Source organism: Cuculus canorus, chromosome 17, assembly GCF_017976375.1.
Source record: "Cuculus canorus isolate bCucCan1 chromosome 17, bCucCan1.pri, whole genome shotgun sequence".
NCBI classification, from domain to species: domain Eukaryota; kingdom Metazoa; phylum Chordata; class Aves; order Cuculiformes; family Cuculidae; genus Cuculus; species Cuculus canorus.
This window is the reverse complement of record NC_071417.1, coordinates 7,251,162-7,267,855: the sequence shown is the minus strand read 5'-3', so window position 1 is coordinate 7,267,855 and position 16,694 is coordinate 7,251,162. Positions and strand designations below refer to the sequence as shown.

The 16,694-nt window shown below is 44.3% G+C and overlaps 1 protein-coding gene across 6 annotated transcripts in view; it reads left to right on the top strand.

Moving 5' to 3' along the window:
- The window catches only part of CABIN1 (calcineurin binding protein 1), a 93,771-nt gene that overhangs the window by 33,453 nt on the left and 43,624 nt on the right, over positions 1-16,694 (top strand). For 5 of the 6 annotated variants that reach the window (XM_054082243.1, XM_054082244.1, XM_054082241.1 and 2 more), the window contains exon 30: positions 4,829-4,942. The exons of the other annotated variant lie outside the window; for it this stretch is intronic. In XM_054082243.1, coding sequence (XP_053938218.1) covers positions 4,829-4,942 — 114 coding nt within the window. The remainder of the gene's footprint in view (positions 1-4,828; positions 4,943-16,694) is intronic. 6 annotated transcript variants of the gene reach the window in all.

Sequence of the window (16,694 nt, the reverse complement as noted above, 5' to 3'; positions counted from 1 at the left end):
TACGTGTTCTTCGTAGTGGAATGAATTTCCAAAGCTTTCTGCTATGAATTATCATTGTTTGGCTTTAAAATCGAAACGTTCTTTATTTTCCTTCTGCACACTTCTGTTCTTATGATCCCTTGTCTGTCTTAAGTGTCCATTCGTAAAGCGTGGGGAGCAGTAGGCTAAAATTATCAGAGTTGTTTTGTTAATTGTCATAATCAAATTTGGAACTCAGATTTGGTGTTTGGAAGCCTTGCGTTGTGTCATATGTTGCACTGCATGGCTTCCGGAATTCTCCTCCCCACCAGCACTGAGGCTTGTGTGAATAATGGAGAAGGGAAGGGAATGGAAACAAATCAGTCTCCTCACAAACCCATTTGCGGGGCTGCTGCGAACGGAGCAGTGGCGTCTCAGCCGCCTCCTGCCGGATGATGAATCTTCCATTTGGCTGCGCAGTGCTTATCCAGAAAAATAGTGCCGTTTTTGTAAAGATGCCTTGTTTTGAAAACATTCTTGTGCTGTTTGTATGTGACAGTTGTTAATTTTTCCATGGAGCTAATCACTAATAGAAGCCATAGGTTCCTGCAATCTGCCAGTACTGCTGCTGACAAATGATTTTGTATCAACATCCAACAAAAAAGGCTGCCTGGTTTGGATTTGCTGGTGCAAATATCATGGCCCTGCCAGGACCTGTGTGCAAAATATGTTCTTCTATTATTTTTCTTATGAAGCCTTCTCCTTTGCTTTTTGTATCTCTCTCCCTATATAAACGTCAACTTAATGATTTCTTATGCTGCTCTGTATGAAAAACACGTTGTTGTCGAAATCTCTCTCCTCTTGGAACTTGGAAAAATCAGCTCCTGCCTCTTTGAGCCTAGCGATTACCAGGCTGGCTTCAGTGTTGGGTTTTACTGTCCTTTTTTATTACTCCTCTGCATAACAAACAGCTTCTCAACACTGCAAAATGGAATTCTTCCTGCTGATATATGTGCACTGCGTACTTTTACGAGGCTGTGCTTTTCTGTCTTTGACTCTTTCAGGCTCTTGTGCAGAGTGGTGTCAAGTGTCTGCTGTTTTATGGTCACTAATGCCTTCAATGCGAGCTGTACTCCTGAACATTCTTAAACCACACAGTGCATCTCGGCAATAATGGGAATAAGAAGCACTCTTAGCTGTCCTGGTGCTAAGCCTGATTTGAAGAATGAGATCAATTACAGTGGGCTGAGCTGCTGTGGGGGCAGAGTGGCTCACTGGTGAATTTTAGAAAGCTGAAATTAATTTTTAAATGCATAGAACCATCTTGGAGAATTCAGCATTGAGGAACGAGTGCCAGGAATTTGTATGAAGAATTTAGACTGATGGCCAGAACTCGTGGTTGGCTGGGAAAGGAGCGGGTTGGCAGGCCTCCCTAGCACAGAGAAAAACAAGTTTTTCATATGCAATCTGTTTTCTCCCATTTTACAGTATTACCGGTCTTGCTGTTGCAAGATCAGTAAAAATAGTTGTGGAGTGCTTTTTTTACCATCCTTTTCAAAATCTTTCAACATTTGGTTTGGCTACATGTTCTGTTTTTTTTTCCCCTGTGCAAAATCGTGCTTACTCCTGGGAGGCTGTTTCTCTTTGTTTTATTCTGTTATCAGAGCAAATTTGTACATAGCTGTGTGTTATTGGAATGAATGAGCAGGAAGGTAAGAATGAGTTTTCAGAAGCGATGGCATTGCCGGGTTAGGCAATAGTTTTACTTTCCCGTTCCCCTTGTCTCCATCTTGAAGTCAAGTCTTCATCCTTTGTGATCTTTGCCTCCCAAATGAGTGTTGGCACAGTAGGAGGAGATGGGACTTGGCAAGGTGCTATTGTCAGTGTAACTGAAGAATTTGGTGAGAAGTATTTGCCGTACGGTCCCTGTGGATTAGCACATGGAGCTTCTCTGATGCTCTGCAGCCAGCGGGCTGTCAGGAAATAACAATATTTACTTACGTGCTTTTTTAACTCGAAATAAAAAGTACTCTGTAACTCCCAATCATTCTGCTCACAGATAATGTTTGTGTGAAACAAGCTTTTTAAGTTTGTGTCTTCTGTTATGTTCGTTATTAACAGAGCCCTCAATGGGGAAATGAACGTCAGATATCCCATAATGTCAGTAGCATGACAGTTCTGTCAAAGTAGGCATAACACGCGCGTGTCAAACCGGCAAGATTCCGTATGTATAGGTTTAATACATACTTAGAGACACATCGTCTGTAAGCGTAAAAGATGTCAATGGTTCACGTAGCAGCAGTTAGGTGGTACCAGTTCATCCAGGAGGCGACTCTTCACGGTCAGTAGGCTTTCCATTTTGCTTTTATTTGATGCGGTAGCACAAGGCGGGGGTTGAGAGAAAACCTTCTAACAGACTGCAAAAGAAAACAGAGGGAAGGCTTAAGGTGCAGTAGGATATTTTGTACACCTTGCAGCAATGCTTCACGTAGTTTCCAGGTTAGGAAAAGGTGGCTTTTGACACCATGGAAATGGTATCCATCTTGGGTGAGTCTGATTTCCACTTTGCTGACCATAAGAGATTTTCCTTTTCCATTTTAACGATGCTGATAAACTTTTTTTGCAAGCTGCTGTACCCTGTCAGTCATCTTGTCTCTGCATCTTGGGGTGATGAGGATGTGGGAGGCAACAGCTGAACTGGAAGAAGTATTTCATAATTGCCCTGAGTCAGACAGCTAAATCCAGCGCTTCAGACTGGCAAGCTGTGTGCCAAGAAGAATAAATCCTTTTCGCTGTGTCCTGGATCCCTTCACCCACTCCTAATAACTTCATCAGCTGAAAACCGGGCAGAGCAGCCTCCGTGAAATCTAATGAGTTGGGACCTGCTCAGGCGTATTCGCTGGGGAGAGCTGGTCAGGCTGATTGAAGGAGAAGGGCAGGGCGAAATCTGTAACTACGGCTTTTATTCCTATTAGTTTTGATTGTCTGGAGTTACTGTGTAATTACCCCATTTGTCTGGATGATCTTCTTTCCTCGTAGCTGGTTCCAGTCATGCTCGTGTTCAGTGAACGCCGATGAGCTGGAAGTGCCAGCTCCGGCCGGGGATGGTCAGAGATGGGCTCAGCCGATCGCCAGCGCAGGACGCTGCGCCCAAGGGCTTTGTAGCGTTTTCATTCCGACTTTTAGATGCAGGAATACATCCATAGCTAAAATTTATTTGAACTTGGATTTTCCTTTTCAGCTTTGTGATGGTGGCTTTTATAAGGATTTTGTCTTCCTTTAATTTTTATGGGAGTAGTTTTAACCAATTGCCACCCATCAGGCATTTTTTTCACTATGTTTCCACACTTGGAATTTACTGATGCTTGTGGTAACTATGACTAGCGTAAAATAAAGTGTTCCTGTGCCTGGATCTTGGGCATTAGAATAGGCTTATTTTTTCTGGATTCTGATTTGATTCAAACCAGGATGACTGTCACGTAAGAGCAGATTTGTGTAGGGTTTTTATTTTCTTTGGTATGTGTTTCGCAGTATTTTGTAGGCTTAGGTTAATAAGATTACAGAAATACATATTACAAAAGCGGTACTGTAGGAGAGAGTGTACAGTTAAGGTTACATACTTTATTTTCTTCAGCCTTAAATAAATTGGACACTTGGTTGTAGTAATTAAATTTCCTAGTTTCCCCAACGAGCCAGAAAACACCTTGTGATGTGAGTGAATGCAGATTTGTCTCGTACAAAAGAATGCTCTCCACATCCCCTGCCTGTCATCCACTGGAATCGTGAGGGTCCTGTATAAGTACTGACGTCCGCACTCTGAATTAAGTATTTTTGACATCCATAAATATCTGGTTACTATTCCCAGTGTTAGCGCTCTCGCACATAAATCCGTAATCAGCATTTGGCTCGCGGGGATGCTCCAGTCCTTGTGAGACATCAGGGATTTCTGCGTGAGTTGTGTCGTTAGGACAAAGGCACTTGGACTGAGCAGGGCTTTCAGTGTTTGAGAGTCTTGTAAAGAAAGAAATCTGGAAAACAGGTGAAGAGTTTTACTAATAATGACTTCCGTGCCTCAACACCCCCGCCTGCCCCCCCCCCCCCCCCCCCAAAAAAAAAGACAATATTACACCTGGAATGTATTCTCGTGTGGAGATGATTTAATGAAATGTATGATTCACAGAAGCGATTCTCCAGCCCAGAAAACAAACCACAATTCAAGGCTGTAATTTGTCTTTATGACCCAAATACCTTCCTCTTCGTCGGCTCTGCAGTGAAGTTATCTGTACACCAGCCACGCTGTCCATACGGCAGGCAGGGACGAGCCAAGGGGCGGCTGCCAGAGCAGGGCCTGCAGGGCCTGAGGGCCAGGGGCAGCAAAGGGCCTGTCACGAGTGAGCTCTGCGCTTTGCTGAGAAACTAGATCTTTTTATTTATTTATTATTTTATATTGAGCACTGAAATTCAACTTGAACAGAAAGTTGAAGTGTTCTTAATTATACCCATAGCTGAGGTTTCTGTTGGTGACGGGAGATGGGAGATGCATCTCGGTGAAATTGAGTTGTTTTTTTAAATACTATCTTTTCAAAAGAGTGATAAAGCGCACCTTGGTGCTGTGAGTCTGGGTCCCGCAGCGGTGCGGGAGTGACTGACCCCTCTGCTGGGGCCTGCTCTGAGAGACAAGGTGGCTTCTCCCTCTCTCCTGACGGGTGTCTTCTTGAAATCACGTCTCTGCAAGCACAGTTGGAAGAGCAGCTACCTGGACAACGAGAAATGTCAATGGAGGTTAATAAACCAAAGCAAGCAAGCATTTGTACATCTGCCCTGGAGGCGTTTCCCTGCCTGCGACTCACTTGCCCTGTTTTGTCTGCAGAACCTTCAGTGGGCCCGCGACGTGCTGCTGGGCAGCGGCGTGCCCTGGCAGCAGCTGAAGCACATGCCTGCACAGGGCCTCTTCTGCGAGAGGAACAAGACCAATTTCTTCAACGTAAGTCTATATGCACCCATACTTTCTCAGTCAGCATTTTAACCTGTTTCTCCTTTGAAAGGTTTGCAAAGAAGTGGTACTGTGAAATTCAGCAGAGGTGCATTAAACAAGCCGCAGGAGCAGCTAAATGAAAGGCAGAATTGTGTTGTAGCAATATTTACGGGGATTTCCCTCCCTTGAAGGGAACCACATTAGAGGGATTATTTCTGATGAGCTTGAAACACGGGATGAGAAGCACCAGTGTTTCTCAGTTATGCATCATTTACCAGATACTCAATGTTTGAGCTTTCTATAAAAATTCTAATTCTGTTCATCTTCATTATCTTCTTGTTGACTGTTTCTCAACCAGACTCTCACTCCACATGACAGAAAAATAATGCTAGTTTCTCTAAGAAATCTCCCAAGTTGGCAGAGGCTTTCTTGCTTTCAGCCTCCAAAGCATGGGCTCAGCACAGAGCGTTTCCAGGTCCCACCGGCAGCAGCAGCACTGCTATGTGGCCCGTCCATGTGCCTGTGATATCTTCTAGTGCACAGGACACCTGTGCCTCTCGGTGACACAGGACACGGAATATTTCTGAGGAATATGTCTATCAGAGTCCCTGCTGTGGCTGCGATTTAGCGCATTGCTATTGTCTTCAGCATCTCAGGCTTTTCTCTGGAACGCTCTAGGTTTTTGTGCCTTCTGCTCTTTTTTGATAGGATTCCATAGCTGTTTGGTGGCTTGGAATGTGTGACAAGAACCTAGGGATGTTCAGTTGGTGTCTCTGGACTACGTGTCTGTTATGTGGTTGCCTGTGATTGCAGTGACAGAGTTCTGTCTCTGCTTTCCCACTCAGTGCTTCTGGTTTGATGTTTTAATTGTTGTGAAATGGATTTCCATTTTATATCTGTTAACGTCTATCTTGATCTTTGCCGTGTGTTGTGTTAATTAGCACCTCTGTGCAAGCTCCTGTTAAGTATAAGGTAAGTGGTCTTCTCTGATTATAATCCTTCGGCTGGGTTGAACAACTCGGGAGCGCTGCCTGGTTCAAAATTGGATCATGGATGAGTTTGCAAAAAGAACTTCTATGTCATTGCATCTGTGTAATTTCTGGATACAAGTTTTGATTAACCAATGCTGTCAGCCCAGTAGGGTGTAGGCTGAAGTGTTTTGACCTGGTTGATAACTACATGGCTTTGTTCTGCTTGTTTCCCTGCAATATCTGCCTTCCTATAAGTCCTCTTCAAGCTGGCGAATACTTTGGCTCAGATCCAGCTAATGCAAGTATTCTCAAAGTTAAATTATACAGTGTGCTTCAAGTTGTGTGAACTTTGTGTGATCAAGGCTGGTCTATTCATCATTACAGGGTTCAGTGTCAAGTGTCCTGTGTTTTCGTGTATGGGGCAGGTGAGCTCTAGGGAACCGAGCAGCGTGCGTGAAGGAGTGTTTCTATTTGAAAATGCTAATTACCACATTAAGAGATCAGCGCTGACCTAAATCATGTCTAGTTTTTGAATGCTAATGCTGGATAATTCAATTTAAATATGTATTCTGTTGTATCTGTAGGTGGATGTTTCCAGCATATTGATCTTTTTCTATACTCTGAAGGATGAAAAATGCTAGGAGAGATACTAGACAGCTGTAATAATTCTGGTTTGTAAATCAAAAATACATTAATTCCCATAATTTAATATTATTAATTATTTAATAAGAAATTAAATACGCTTTGAAATAGAAGATAGTCTTTAACAAAAGGTATGCATGGTCTGACACGAAAAAACCCAAGACTATCCCTATAGCTTGGGAACCAAGAGCAGGAGGGGAGAGACAGAGAGCTGGTTCTGGAACATGTTCTGACCTGTCACCGTGAGACCAGGCTCAGCTCGATTGCTTCATTCCGTGTGACTTGGATGAGGTCTCAACTAAAGAGGTTTTCTTACCCTCGGTCCCTGTGCACCAGCCCACAGCGCTCTGTCTGTGGAGCTGTATTTAGCTCATGACATCCGTGTGCTTCAGCACTCACCGTGCTCTCCAGGCCCAGCTTCCTCTTCCCAGAGATCCCGTAGGTGCTCAGAGGAACCCATTTTTTTGTCAGTGGAAGATATGAAAGGCAAGCAGAGACCCTCACCAGTCTTTCAGAAAGTGACCTGCAGAATGGTTTTGAGCGTTAGCAGCGCCGTGTGCTGCCGTGTCAGCTCAGAAGGAGCTGTTGTGAAGGGATTGTAGTTGATTTTCCTAATTTGTTAAAGACAGTTACAGGCACAGTCTCAGGTTTTTTTGTGTTGGACCCAATGCAATACATTGGCGGGACTGTTAGCAGAGAGAGATGTGTGAAAATTATGTTCTCAGCTTGAACTTGGGTCTGCCAACAACCAGTGTTGGTCTGGAGTCCTCCACACACACCACTGCCTCCAGGCTTGAGGAATTGCCTTTTGGGTCGGTGCTCGTAGCTTGACCCATTCCTGCACATGTGCGGGTTAGTTTTCCTGTTCCAGGTGCCATGTACGTTGTGAGTTTAGCATGATAAAGTATTGCGGTGGGCTCATTTTCCACCCAGCTATAGTTTCAAAATCCTCTTCAAGCAGCTCTATATGGGACATGTGGGGACAGCACAGAGCATGGAAAGAAAATCCAGATCCAAGAGAATCCGAGAGAGAAAAGGGGCTATAAGTGCTATTAGTGTCATTGGACATTCCAGAATTAATAAACCTAAATGTGTGAACAGCTTGGGAAAACAAATCTCTCCATGGTGCATTGACCTTGTCTGGGTTGAACCTCGGTTAGTTCTCCTGCAAAGCTCCAAGCCAGGCAGCGGGGAAGTGGATGCCCTGTGCCAGCTGGGTCAGCAGTCGGAGCACAGACTTGTGTGTCCCCTGTTGCGGGCAGATGGTGCTGCAGCCCGCTGTCCCAGCTCGTGTCTGCACAGAGTCGGGGAGAAGACAAGTGTTAGAGCCCTGCAGAAGTAGTCGCATCTCTTCTTACTAATTAAATGGCCAACCTTAAGATTTTCTGCACTTATGGATGTTCTCCAGGGTTATTTTCAACAGAAACACTTTTGCTTCAAGTGTTTATTTGCTTCCGCGTAATGCGTCTGGTTTTATTGTTGAGAACTCTTTGGCCTTCGTGATACAAGAGAGTTAAGTGAATATTGAAGAGGCTTTCTATAGGTCCTCTGCTATTGAAATACCTTTTTCTTCTGGAGCAAGTAGCATTGGCGCTTTTAGTCTCTTGTACAGAAGATTCAAGGTTGTTGAAATTCTAGCTGACTCAATATGACAAACAACAACGTGTGAGAGAGAGAGAGGCAGCAGGTCAGCAACCTGCTCCTCCTCGGCATTTTATAAATCATGTGTACTCTGAGCCGAATTATTTATGAAGTGTTTATGACAGCATTCGATGAAGATAAACAAACCTGAGTGAAGTTGTCTGCTGTTAAGCTGTGCTGCGGAGCGCTGCTGTGGCTCAGTGTGTCGTGTGCCGCTCTCTCAGTTGCCGGCTGTCACTCAGCTGCGCTGGGATCTCTGTGTGTTCAGAAGGAGCCCAAAAGGCTCATTTGCTTGGCCACGATTTCTTCTCATTTGACACATTAGAATAATGTCAGGATGCACAGACCTTCCTTTTTTCAGTTCTTAGGAAAAAAGCATGCTGCATTATGGTACTGATTTGTTACCCAGACAGAAAAGGATGGCCTGGATTTTGTGGGACCAGAGGTGCCTGCACGCTCGCGGCCCTGCTGGTGGCGGCACTCGCTGCATGAACGGGTGCTGCACTTGGACTCGAGGAGCTCTGGCTGCGTTCCTGCCTGTGAAGAGCAGGGCTGTGTTCGGCCAGTGACACGTCTCCAGAACATTCATATGCAGGTGCACTCCCGCTTTGCTCCTCTCCTTTATTTAAAATAAAGGTAAGGGGGATAAATAGAGAGAGAGACTTTTTTTAAAGAGAGCTCCAGGACAGTTTCTATAGTAACGAAATTAGAAATTAATTCACCAGGAGAAAAAAAAAAATCCCTAAACATTGCTTTATATAGTAGGGCACTTAATAGATTCTGATTTCATGCCACTAATAATAAAGCCAAGTTAAACTTTGTGCACAGACGATGGGTGTTCATCAGCCTGTGGGTGGGTGGTGACTGAGGAAGGAGTGTTGTGATGGCTGAGCTGGGAGCAGCAGTATCTTCTCCATATGGTTTAATGTACAGTATTTGTATTCCCCTGACACGTCTTCTGTGCTGATATGATCTACTGTAATAAGGACCCTGATGTCCATCTTTGGTAACTGTTCCCCACACGGGAAAGCCGTGCATGCACACAGGGCACCCTTATATAATGCAGGCATTCGTGTGCGTGAAGTCTCGCAAACCATTAAGGTTAATTAGTCTATTTTTAATGCCAGAAGAAAGGCGGTTTGTTTATTCTCTGCTGCCTGAATCTCTTCATTCCGTGGTCTGAGTAAGCACGGTCATGTTAAGGTAGCAGCATCCCCTGGGAGCCAGAAGCTGGGAGATAGCAGTGGTTTCACTTCACTTGCTGTCGTTCCTGCCGGGGTGGCTGGGTGCTGGCCCAAGAGCTCTGCTGTGCAGGCTGCAAGTTCTCGACACGGGGCACCTGAACAGCGAAGTCTCAGTTTGGTGCTGCACGTCTCTAGAGGTGGTTCTTGTTATGGGATGGGGATCCCCAGTGGGTGCTTTCACTGCAGCTCTGCCTTGGCAGCCGGTTCTTGCCCGAGCTGTGTTTCAGGTTGGGGGTTGTGTGTCTCTGTGACCGGAGCAGAGGTGATCCTGCAGAGGAGAGCAGGGTGCAAGGCTGGCTCTGTGTTGGGATGCTGTGCAAGCAGAGCTATTTGAGATGTAGGAAAGAAGGCTGCTCTGAGGTCCCTAGCATAGTTGGAGTGTCGGGGGGGAAAAGGCCACATACCTCAGCTTTCCCAGCTGCTTGGTAGTTAGATCAAGGAAGTTTCATTATATGCTCTAATTATTGTGACACCTTCCTTTAAACATACATGCATGTTAATGGTCAGTGTTGGAACCAGGGCACCGAGGGAGCATACGGGATTTTCTTTTGATATGACACAGGCTTTTGTTTCTCTAACAGCTCCTGAAGTGTAACCTCAGCATTAAAGATTCTCATGACTTAAATTAAAATGAAACATTTGTTAAAGAGTTTAAGGTCTCTGTTAGAGATAACTGGCTAGGTATCCTCTAAGGGTAGAGGGAAATCCATAAGGGTGGTCTGCACCCTTTCGCAACATTTGTTCTGTCCTGTCAGAAGCTGCGACTAATTTTGACCTGAGGAAACTCTAAATACCATACAGGGCCAAGGGCAGCCCTTCAAGGCTGAGTGGCAATTTAACTGAGGCCCCCCAGGTTCACCATTTCCTGCCGTACTGGAAAAGCCTGAAACTGGAGGCAACAGCTGCTGAAAATCCCTTTCCTGGCACTTTTGCTGCCCTGCTTTCCTTCCTGTCCTTGGCTGGTGATAGATCTGGGTTACTCTCCTCCTGCTCATCGCTGGTGTGTGTCTTGTCGGTTGGCAAGTGTGCTTCCAGCTCCCAGACATCTGCTGTGTGGAACATGAGTCCTCCGAGAAAAACAGTGCCGCTTGCATCAAAGTTGGGGGAAAGGGAAAGAGCTTGAGGAAAGTTCTGTGCCCCTCTGTGCACTGAGGCGGGTGTCTCAGCATGGGGAGAGTTTGAGTGTCATCACATGTGAGGGCTCCGAGGACATTAACGGTTGTGTTTTAGCTTAATTGTGTGTGGTTGCAACTCTTTGAACAAATGTTGGTCTTTTTAGTGCTTTTAACACTTGGAGTGAAAATGAGTGTGAGAGGCTGCCAGCTGGGGTTGAAGAAATAAAAACTCACAAGTGACATCCCAGAAATCACAAGAATTTGGTTACTCAGTTCTGCCCTTCTTCCTTCTGATGCCACAAAGGAATCATATGCCAACAACTAGATAATAGTTGAAAGAAGTTATCAGACTTAGTCCCATTTAACATATGCTATAAAGAAGCATCTGGACATGTGACCCCACCATTACCACTGACCTTCTGTGGTTGCATAAAACAGAACAGTATCGATGCTGTCATGACACCACATGGTATTAAGTTCATATTGTTATGCTGCTTTTTGGGGGGTTTTATGCTTCTGGTGGGCAGATAGGGGCATCTGGTGAGAGGGCAGATAAATGGTTAGAGGATGGTTAAATCCCTGCAGAATTGTCTTCGCTCTTCTCAGGAGATGGCTGTGTTGTAGCCATTAAGTCTCTGTGTTCTCGCTGTGCAGGACACAGGCCCTGGAAGAGCGAGCGTTCTGCTTTGTGCAAGGGTCATCCAGCAAAGGCAGGATCTTGCTGCCAGCTTTTGACTGGCTGTGAAGTATTCCACTGTTAGGTAAGAGGCATCTCCCTGCTACATATTTTCCTTGTGCGTTAGGAAGAGCGAGCTGCTGCTTCCTGCGGAGGTTTGGCGGTTTGGGAGCTCTTGTCAAACCACGGCTGAAAGTCAATTTTAGCAAAGTGCATATGTGAAAGAGAAGGAGCATTTTCTCTGCCTCCATTAAATTTGCTGGTATTGATGTCTGGTTTGAAGCAGGCAGACATTTTCTGTGTGGAAAACAGTAGCTTTTTGGGAATGTGCGTGTTTTATTCAAGTAAGTGTGTTAATTTCCATTGTTTCCGTTGTCTGGCATAGCAAACAGCTTTCCGTGGGGAAAAGGGCCCTGGGAGCTGTGATACCAGCAGCCTCTACAATAAGAGTTACAAGTGTCATGATTTCTTTTCTGACATTACCTTGACCCTCTTTTGCCAGTCACCAGCTGTTTTCCTTCGTTGTCTCTTTTTTTCACTTGTAAAGGTAATGTAATTCTACTTATACATTTCCTGCCCAGATTTTCAAATGTTTTAGTTGGACAAATGCTTTTAGTAGGTACCGGGGCGTTTGTCTTGCTCCCTCTCGCTTGGTCTCGTGCGTGCTCACTCTCTTATGCAACCGTAATACCGACTCTGAAAACAAAGGCAAGCAAGGAGTTAACTCTGCAAGGAGTGATTGGATTAAGACCAGAAACTCAGTAAGCACTGAGGTCTTAAAGTTGCCTATAAAAAGCTAGATAACTTTTTCAACCTCTGCCCAACATGTTATTTACAGTTCTTCACTCCATCCTCTTGGAAAAACAGAACTCATCAGTGAAAAATGTCCGTTGTTCGCAGAGTTTTCTGTCTCAGTATATACACGCTGTTCTTTCTGGCTCACTTTGCAGGCTTCCAAGACCCGGCTAGTAAAGATGCCAATAAATCTAAATCCCGGGAGATAGGAGCATGGAGGTTTGAGCTGTCGTTTGTGCCAGGGGATATTAAGCAGCTATTTTGTTTTTTCCATTGTTTCCCTAGGAAAAGTTTCTTCTTTTGTTGAGTAGATGAATTTCTAGACAAAGATAAGGTAGGGAAGAAACAACCCTGAAATAAAGAAAGATGTGGCTTTGTAGAAGAGAGATTGCCATGGAGGTTGTAATGTGTTATGGGACATAAAGCAGTTTGAAAGCTGGATCTTAAAAGCTTGACAGCAAGCGCCTCACCGCTGTAAGCAGTATTGGAATGGTGCAGGCTCGCTGGAATGCTGGGTGCTGAATGCCCTACAAATGTGTAGGGAATAAACCCCTAATCTGATTTTTCTCTCTGCCAGCTGTATATCAGGTGTGGGTAGGAGAGCTGCCTTTAGACACTTAATGGGGTTCGCTTTGAACTCAGGATAGGTTCTTCCCTTTTAAGAAAAACTAAATAGGATTTTTTAAAGACTAAATAGGTTTTTAAATACAGTAATAGAGCAGAGTTAAAAGGTGATGATCCATTAAGGGTTGTTTAAAATACATGTGCTTAAATGTCTGCTCTCCAGTCCAATTTTTGCAGCTTCTTCCTATGAGTTATTTATCCTAGTTTTATCATAAAAATAAATGGCAAGAACGGTTACGTCAGTGTAGGCTGCTGCATAAACAACACAAAGCAAACAAACCCAGAAACGAGTATGTTTGGAATCGTAGGAGAAAATCTGAGACACAAAATTGAACCATTTTAATTTGCTGGCATTCTCTGTCCCCCTACTAACTCCTAGAGCCTCTGACGGGAAGCTTTACCTTAACTCCTTTTAATGTCGATGTGCAGAGTTCACATAAGAGTTGAACAGGAAAGAGGCGTGTGACTGAAGTCATACCTCCTTGTCTTTAAATACCCTCTCCTTTTGCTCTACAGCCAGTAGCGTTGCAGGAACATTGATCTGAGGCTTTTGAGCCACAAACAAGACACATTCAGAGCAGTTGTCTTGGATGCCTCTTTCCTGCGTGAAGCTATCTGCGATATAACCAAGATGAAGTCTTTTTTCTTGATGAGCTGTTTCTACCAGTTGTATGGTAAGAGGACTCTGGGATGTTAATCAAGGCAGTTTCCTCTTCTGTGTATTGTAGATTTTTCCATTACTGCTTTTGGGAGAGATACCATTTTGATTCTGATCTTGCTCAGCACAGCACTTGTCTGTTCCCTATTCCAGGTATGACAGATTGTTTCATTTCTCTGTCTTTGTGTAAAAATACCACTCTCGCTCTGAAGGTTAAAGTTGCCAAACAGCAGTAAGCGAACACACAGCCAGCTACCGGCAGCCGATCAGCTCCTGCTGCCATCCTGAAACCCAGAGACAATTGAATTCCACACCTGTGATGGCTTTAGTTTACTTGGCATTATGCTGATGTGTTTTAACTGTCATCCTTCTAGAATGAAGAGGATTAATTGTGGAATTAACTTTATCTCATTAAAGCAGCATATGTCACGAGAAATATTCCTGGAATTACTGTACTGGGCAGAAGGCGCTAAGTATTTCTCATGGATACACATTGCCTTAGTGTAAAAATGAAAACAGGAGAACGTGGGATGAGAGCAGCGCACTACAATTCTGTGTGTACATCTGTGCAAGTGGATAGCATTTAGAGAGAAATATTTTTAATGTAATGGCTACAGCAGAATATAATTGGCCAAATTAAAAAAAGTTTAGATGGGGAAGATAAGATGGCAGATGATGATAGGTTGAGGACATATTTTGTTGTTATGCTGTAGCTCGTGTGTGATGAATGGTTGCTGTCTGAGTGCAGCATCGTCGTGCGGGGCTGAGGTGCAGATATTGAAGCAGGAGTTCTCTGAGTAATAGTACTCTATCTTTGGCAAAAGTCCTGAAGTTAGAGGAGTAAAAATGTTGAATATTGTATAGTGTATTATTGTTCCAGACTGTTTGGCTCCTGTGGAGGAGGTAGGATTTCCTGGCATAACATGACCGCTTCTGGAGTTTGTATGATAGCTGCTATGTGCACAAGCAGCCAGGGCTGACCACCTCAACAAGGTGACTTTCGCAGTCTCCTGAAATGAATTAAAACAAAATATGATTGAGTGGGTGAGTGCAAGTAATGAAGTCAGTATTTTAGCTTGCGTTCGTGTACTTCACCGATGAGGAACTGCGCAGTGAGTGTGTTCACGGTGGAGACATCTAACAGCTCTTGCTCAGGAAAGGGGCTCGAGTTCTCAGCATTGCTGGATTGTGTTGCAGAATTGCAAAGGAAGAAATGTCACAAAACCAGTCTTGACTGCTTTGGAGATCATCAGGATCTGGGTGAGAAATTTTGGAAAGCCCGTTTGCATGCTGGAATTCAGAAATATCAACTTCCACTTTGTGGAAGTTATGATTTCTGCTTGTACCACCTGGCACTCGGGCACTCAGGAAGCAAAAATATTTGGATTAGGGAAGAAAGGAGGAGAGAGACAGGCAGACAGGACAGCCTTACACATTCCATGCCCAGAGAGATCTCAGCCCAGGGATGTAGACAATCAGTCACTGTGATGCTGCTGACAAAGCGTGGGAGAAGAGGGAAGAAGAATTCTAAGCAGAGCAGTAGGTTCCTGCTCTGTAAATCGGGAATCAGCGAGTATTGCTCTCCTTCTGAAGTTTTTGCTAGAAATCACAGTGTATTCTGGGCCCAGCATTGCAGTGACAATGTAGGCAGGTAAACCGCTCGCACGTAGGCTGATGTTCTGGGTTATTTTGTCACTGTCTTTTCAACCTGTCACTTCTCCCCCTTCAACATCTGACAAGTCTCTGCTTGCTTTTCGTGAATAATTGAGCCAGAATAAAATTTCCTGCCTCTGTAGGTTCTCAAATCGATAAAGGAAAGCAAAGCAAAGTGTCTTTCTTCCTGAAAACTTCCGTCTCAGAGCTGTCTGCAGCGGCAGGCTGAGGCTGATGGAATGAAAGGCCCACCAGGAGATGAGCCTGAATCTGAAGCCTTTTAAGTATGTGGGCAGCCGGGTGAAGAGAGCAAGATGATTTACCACAGATTGCTGTTCCAAATCTCCATTCAGTTTCTCTTCCTCCTGTTGCTGCCTCGTGGCATATTCCTCTCTTGTTTGCCCATTTGCATTTATGCTTTCTTCTCCCATTTGCTGTTTTAAGGACAGTCATTTCAATGTGGAGTGTGGACAAATAACTAGGTATTATTTTACATTTGCTTGTCATCTCCAGACAAAGCCAAGATACGGTCCGTATGAAATTCCCCAAATAATAGCTTTATCCTTAGAAATTCCTATTTTTAAGAGGAGTAAGTTTGTCAGGTATAAAATGATATTGAATTGGTTAAAATGTTCTTTTACAGTCAAAGTTGTCGGTTTGAAGCAAAATAGTAATTGTTGGAAAGGGTTGAATTCCTCTCAGTCACTGAATATTGAAAAGGGACAGGTTTTGAAAGGATGCAAGTGCTTTGAAGGTCCGGATTTGACACTTGCCGGTTTATGTTTCCCTTTGAAATTCAAAGGGAATAAAATTACCTTTTGATAAACAAGAACTATAAACCTGGATATAAGCAGGATGTCACCTTTGGACAACAAAACTGGTGCATAAATGGAATGTGAAATATATTTTCCTCTCCTTGCACCTCTATATTCTTCTCAGCCTCTGCTACCTGCTGCCTGCTCGGTGGGTTTACCTGTGGTGCCAGGATACTGTTGGGCTCGAGAACAGCAACCAGTGCCGCTGCTCAGCATCAGTGGAATCCTTACAGTGGTGCCAGCTCTGATGGAAAAGAGGAACTCACCTGGAAAATATTTATATAAGACCACAAACTTTGCTATTTGAGCTTAGCCTGGGTCTTCTAGGCAACTGTTCTGCTCTGGTCGCTATTGTTATCTGACTGTTCGCAAGTGGTTTAAAAATATCTGAGCTAAAGGAAGCAAATACGGCTGATTAAAGGAAGGATGCTTTCCAGTTCCTGCAGGACTTCCATTGCACTGGAAACTCAAGATTACTTTTATCTCTACAAGAAAAAAAAAAAAGCCATCTCTAAGTGAAAACAATATCCTGCTTCCTTAAAAACAGAAGATGCAATCTGCTTTTCCAAAGTGGAAATAAGCATTTGCGCTAGGCTTTACAGTGCACGTCCTCTGAACTGAAGAGAACCATTTGAAAGTGGAACACGATTTCCCAAATGTTGACTGCAACAACCTCATATGCTGTGTGAAAGGCAGCACGCTTAGCTCAGCTCTGCGAGGAGCCTGGGAATCCTTCTGAACGTTCGTTATTCACCCCAGAACATTTCACTGAGAAATCCCAGTGGGCAATAGTTGAAAATGCTTGGCAGTGTAAAGCCCCTTCTGTGGGGCTTCTTGGTCCCGTGGCACTGGGGAGCGCCTGCTGAAGGTCACCTCCTTCAAACGGTGCTGCGTGAGACGTTCCTCAGACTTTCATTGGTTGTTATT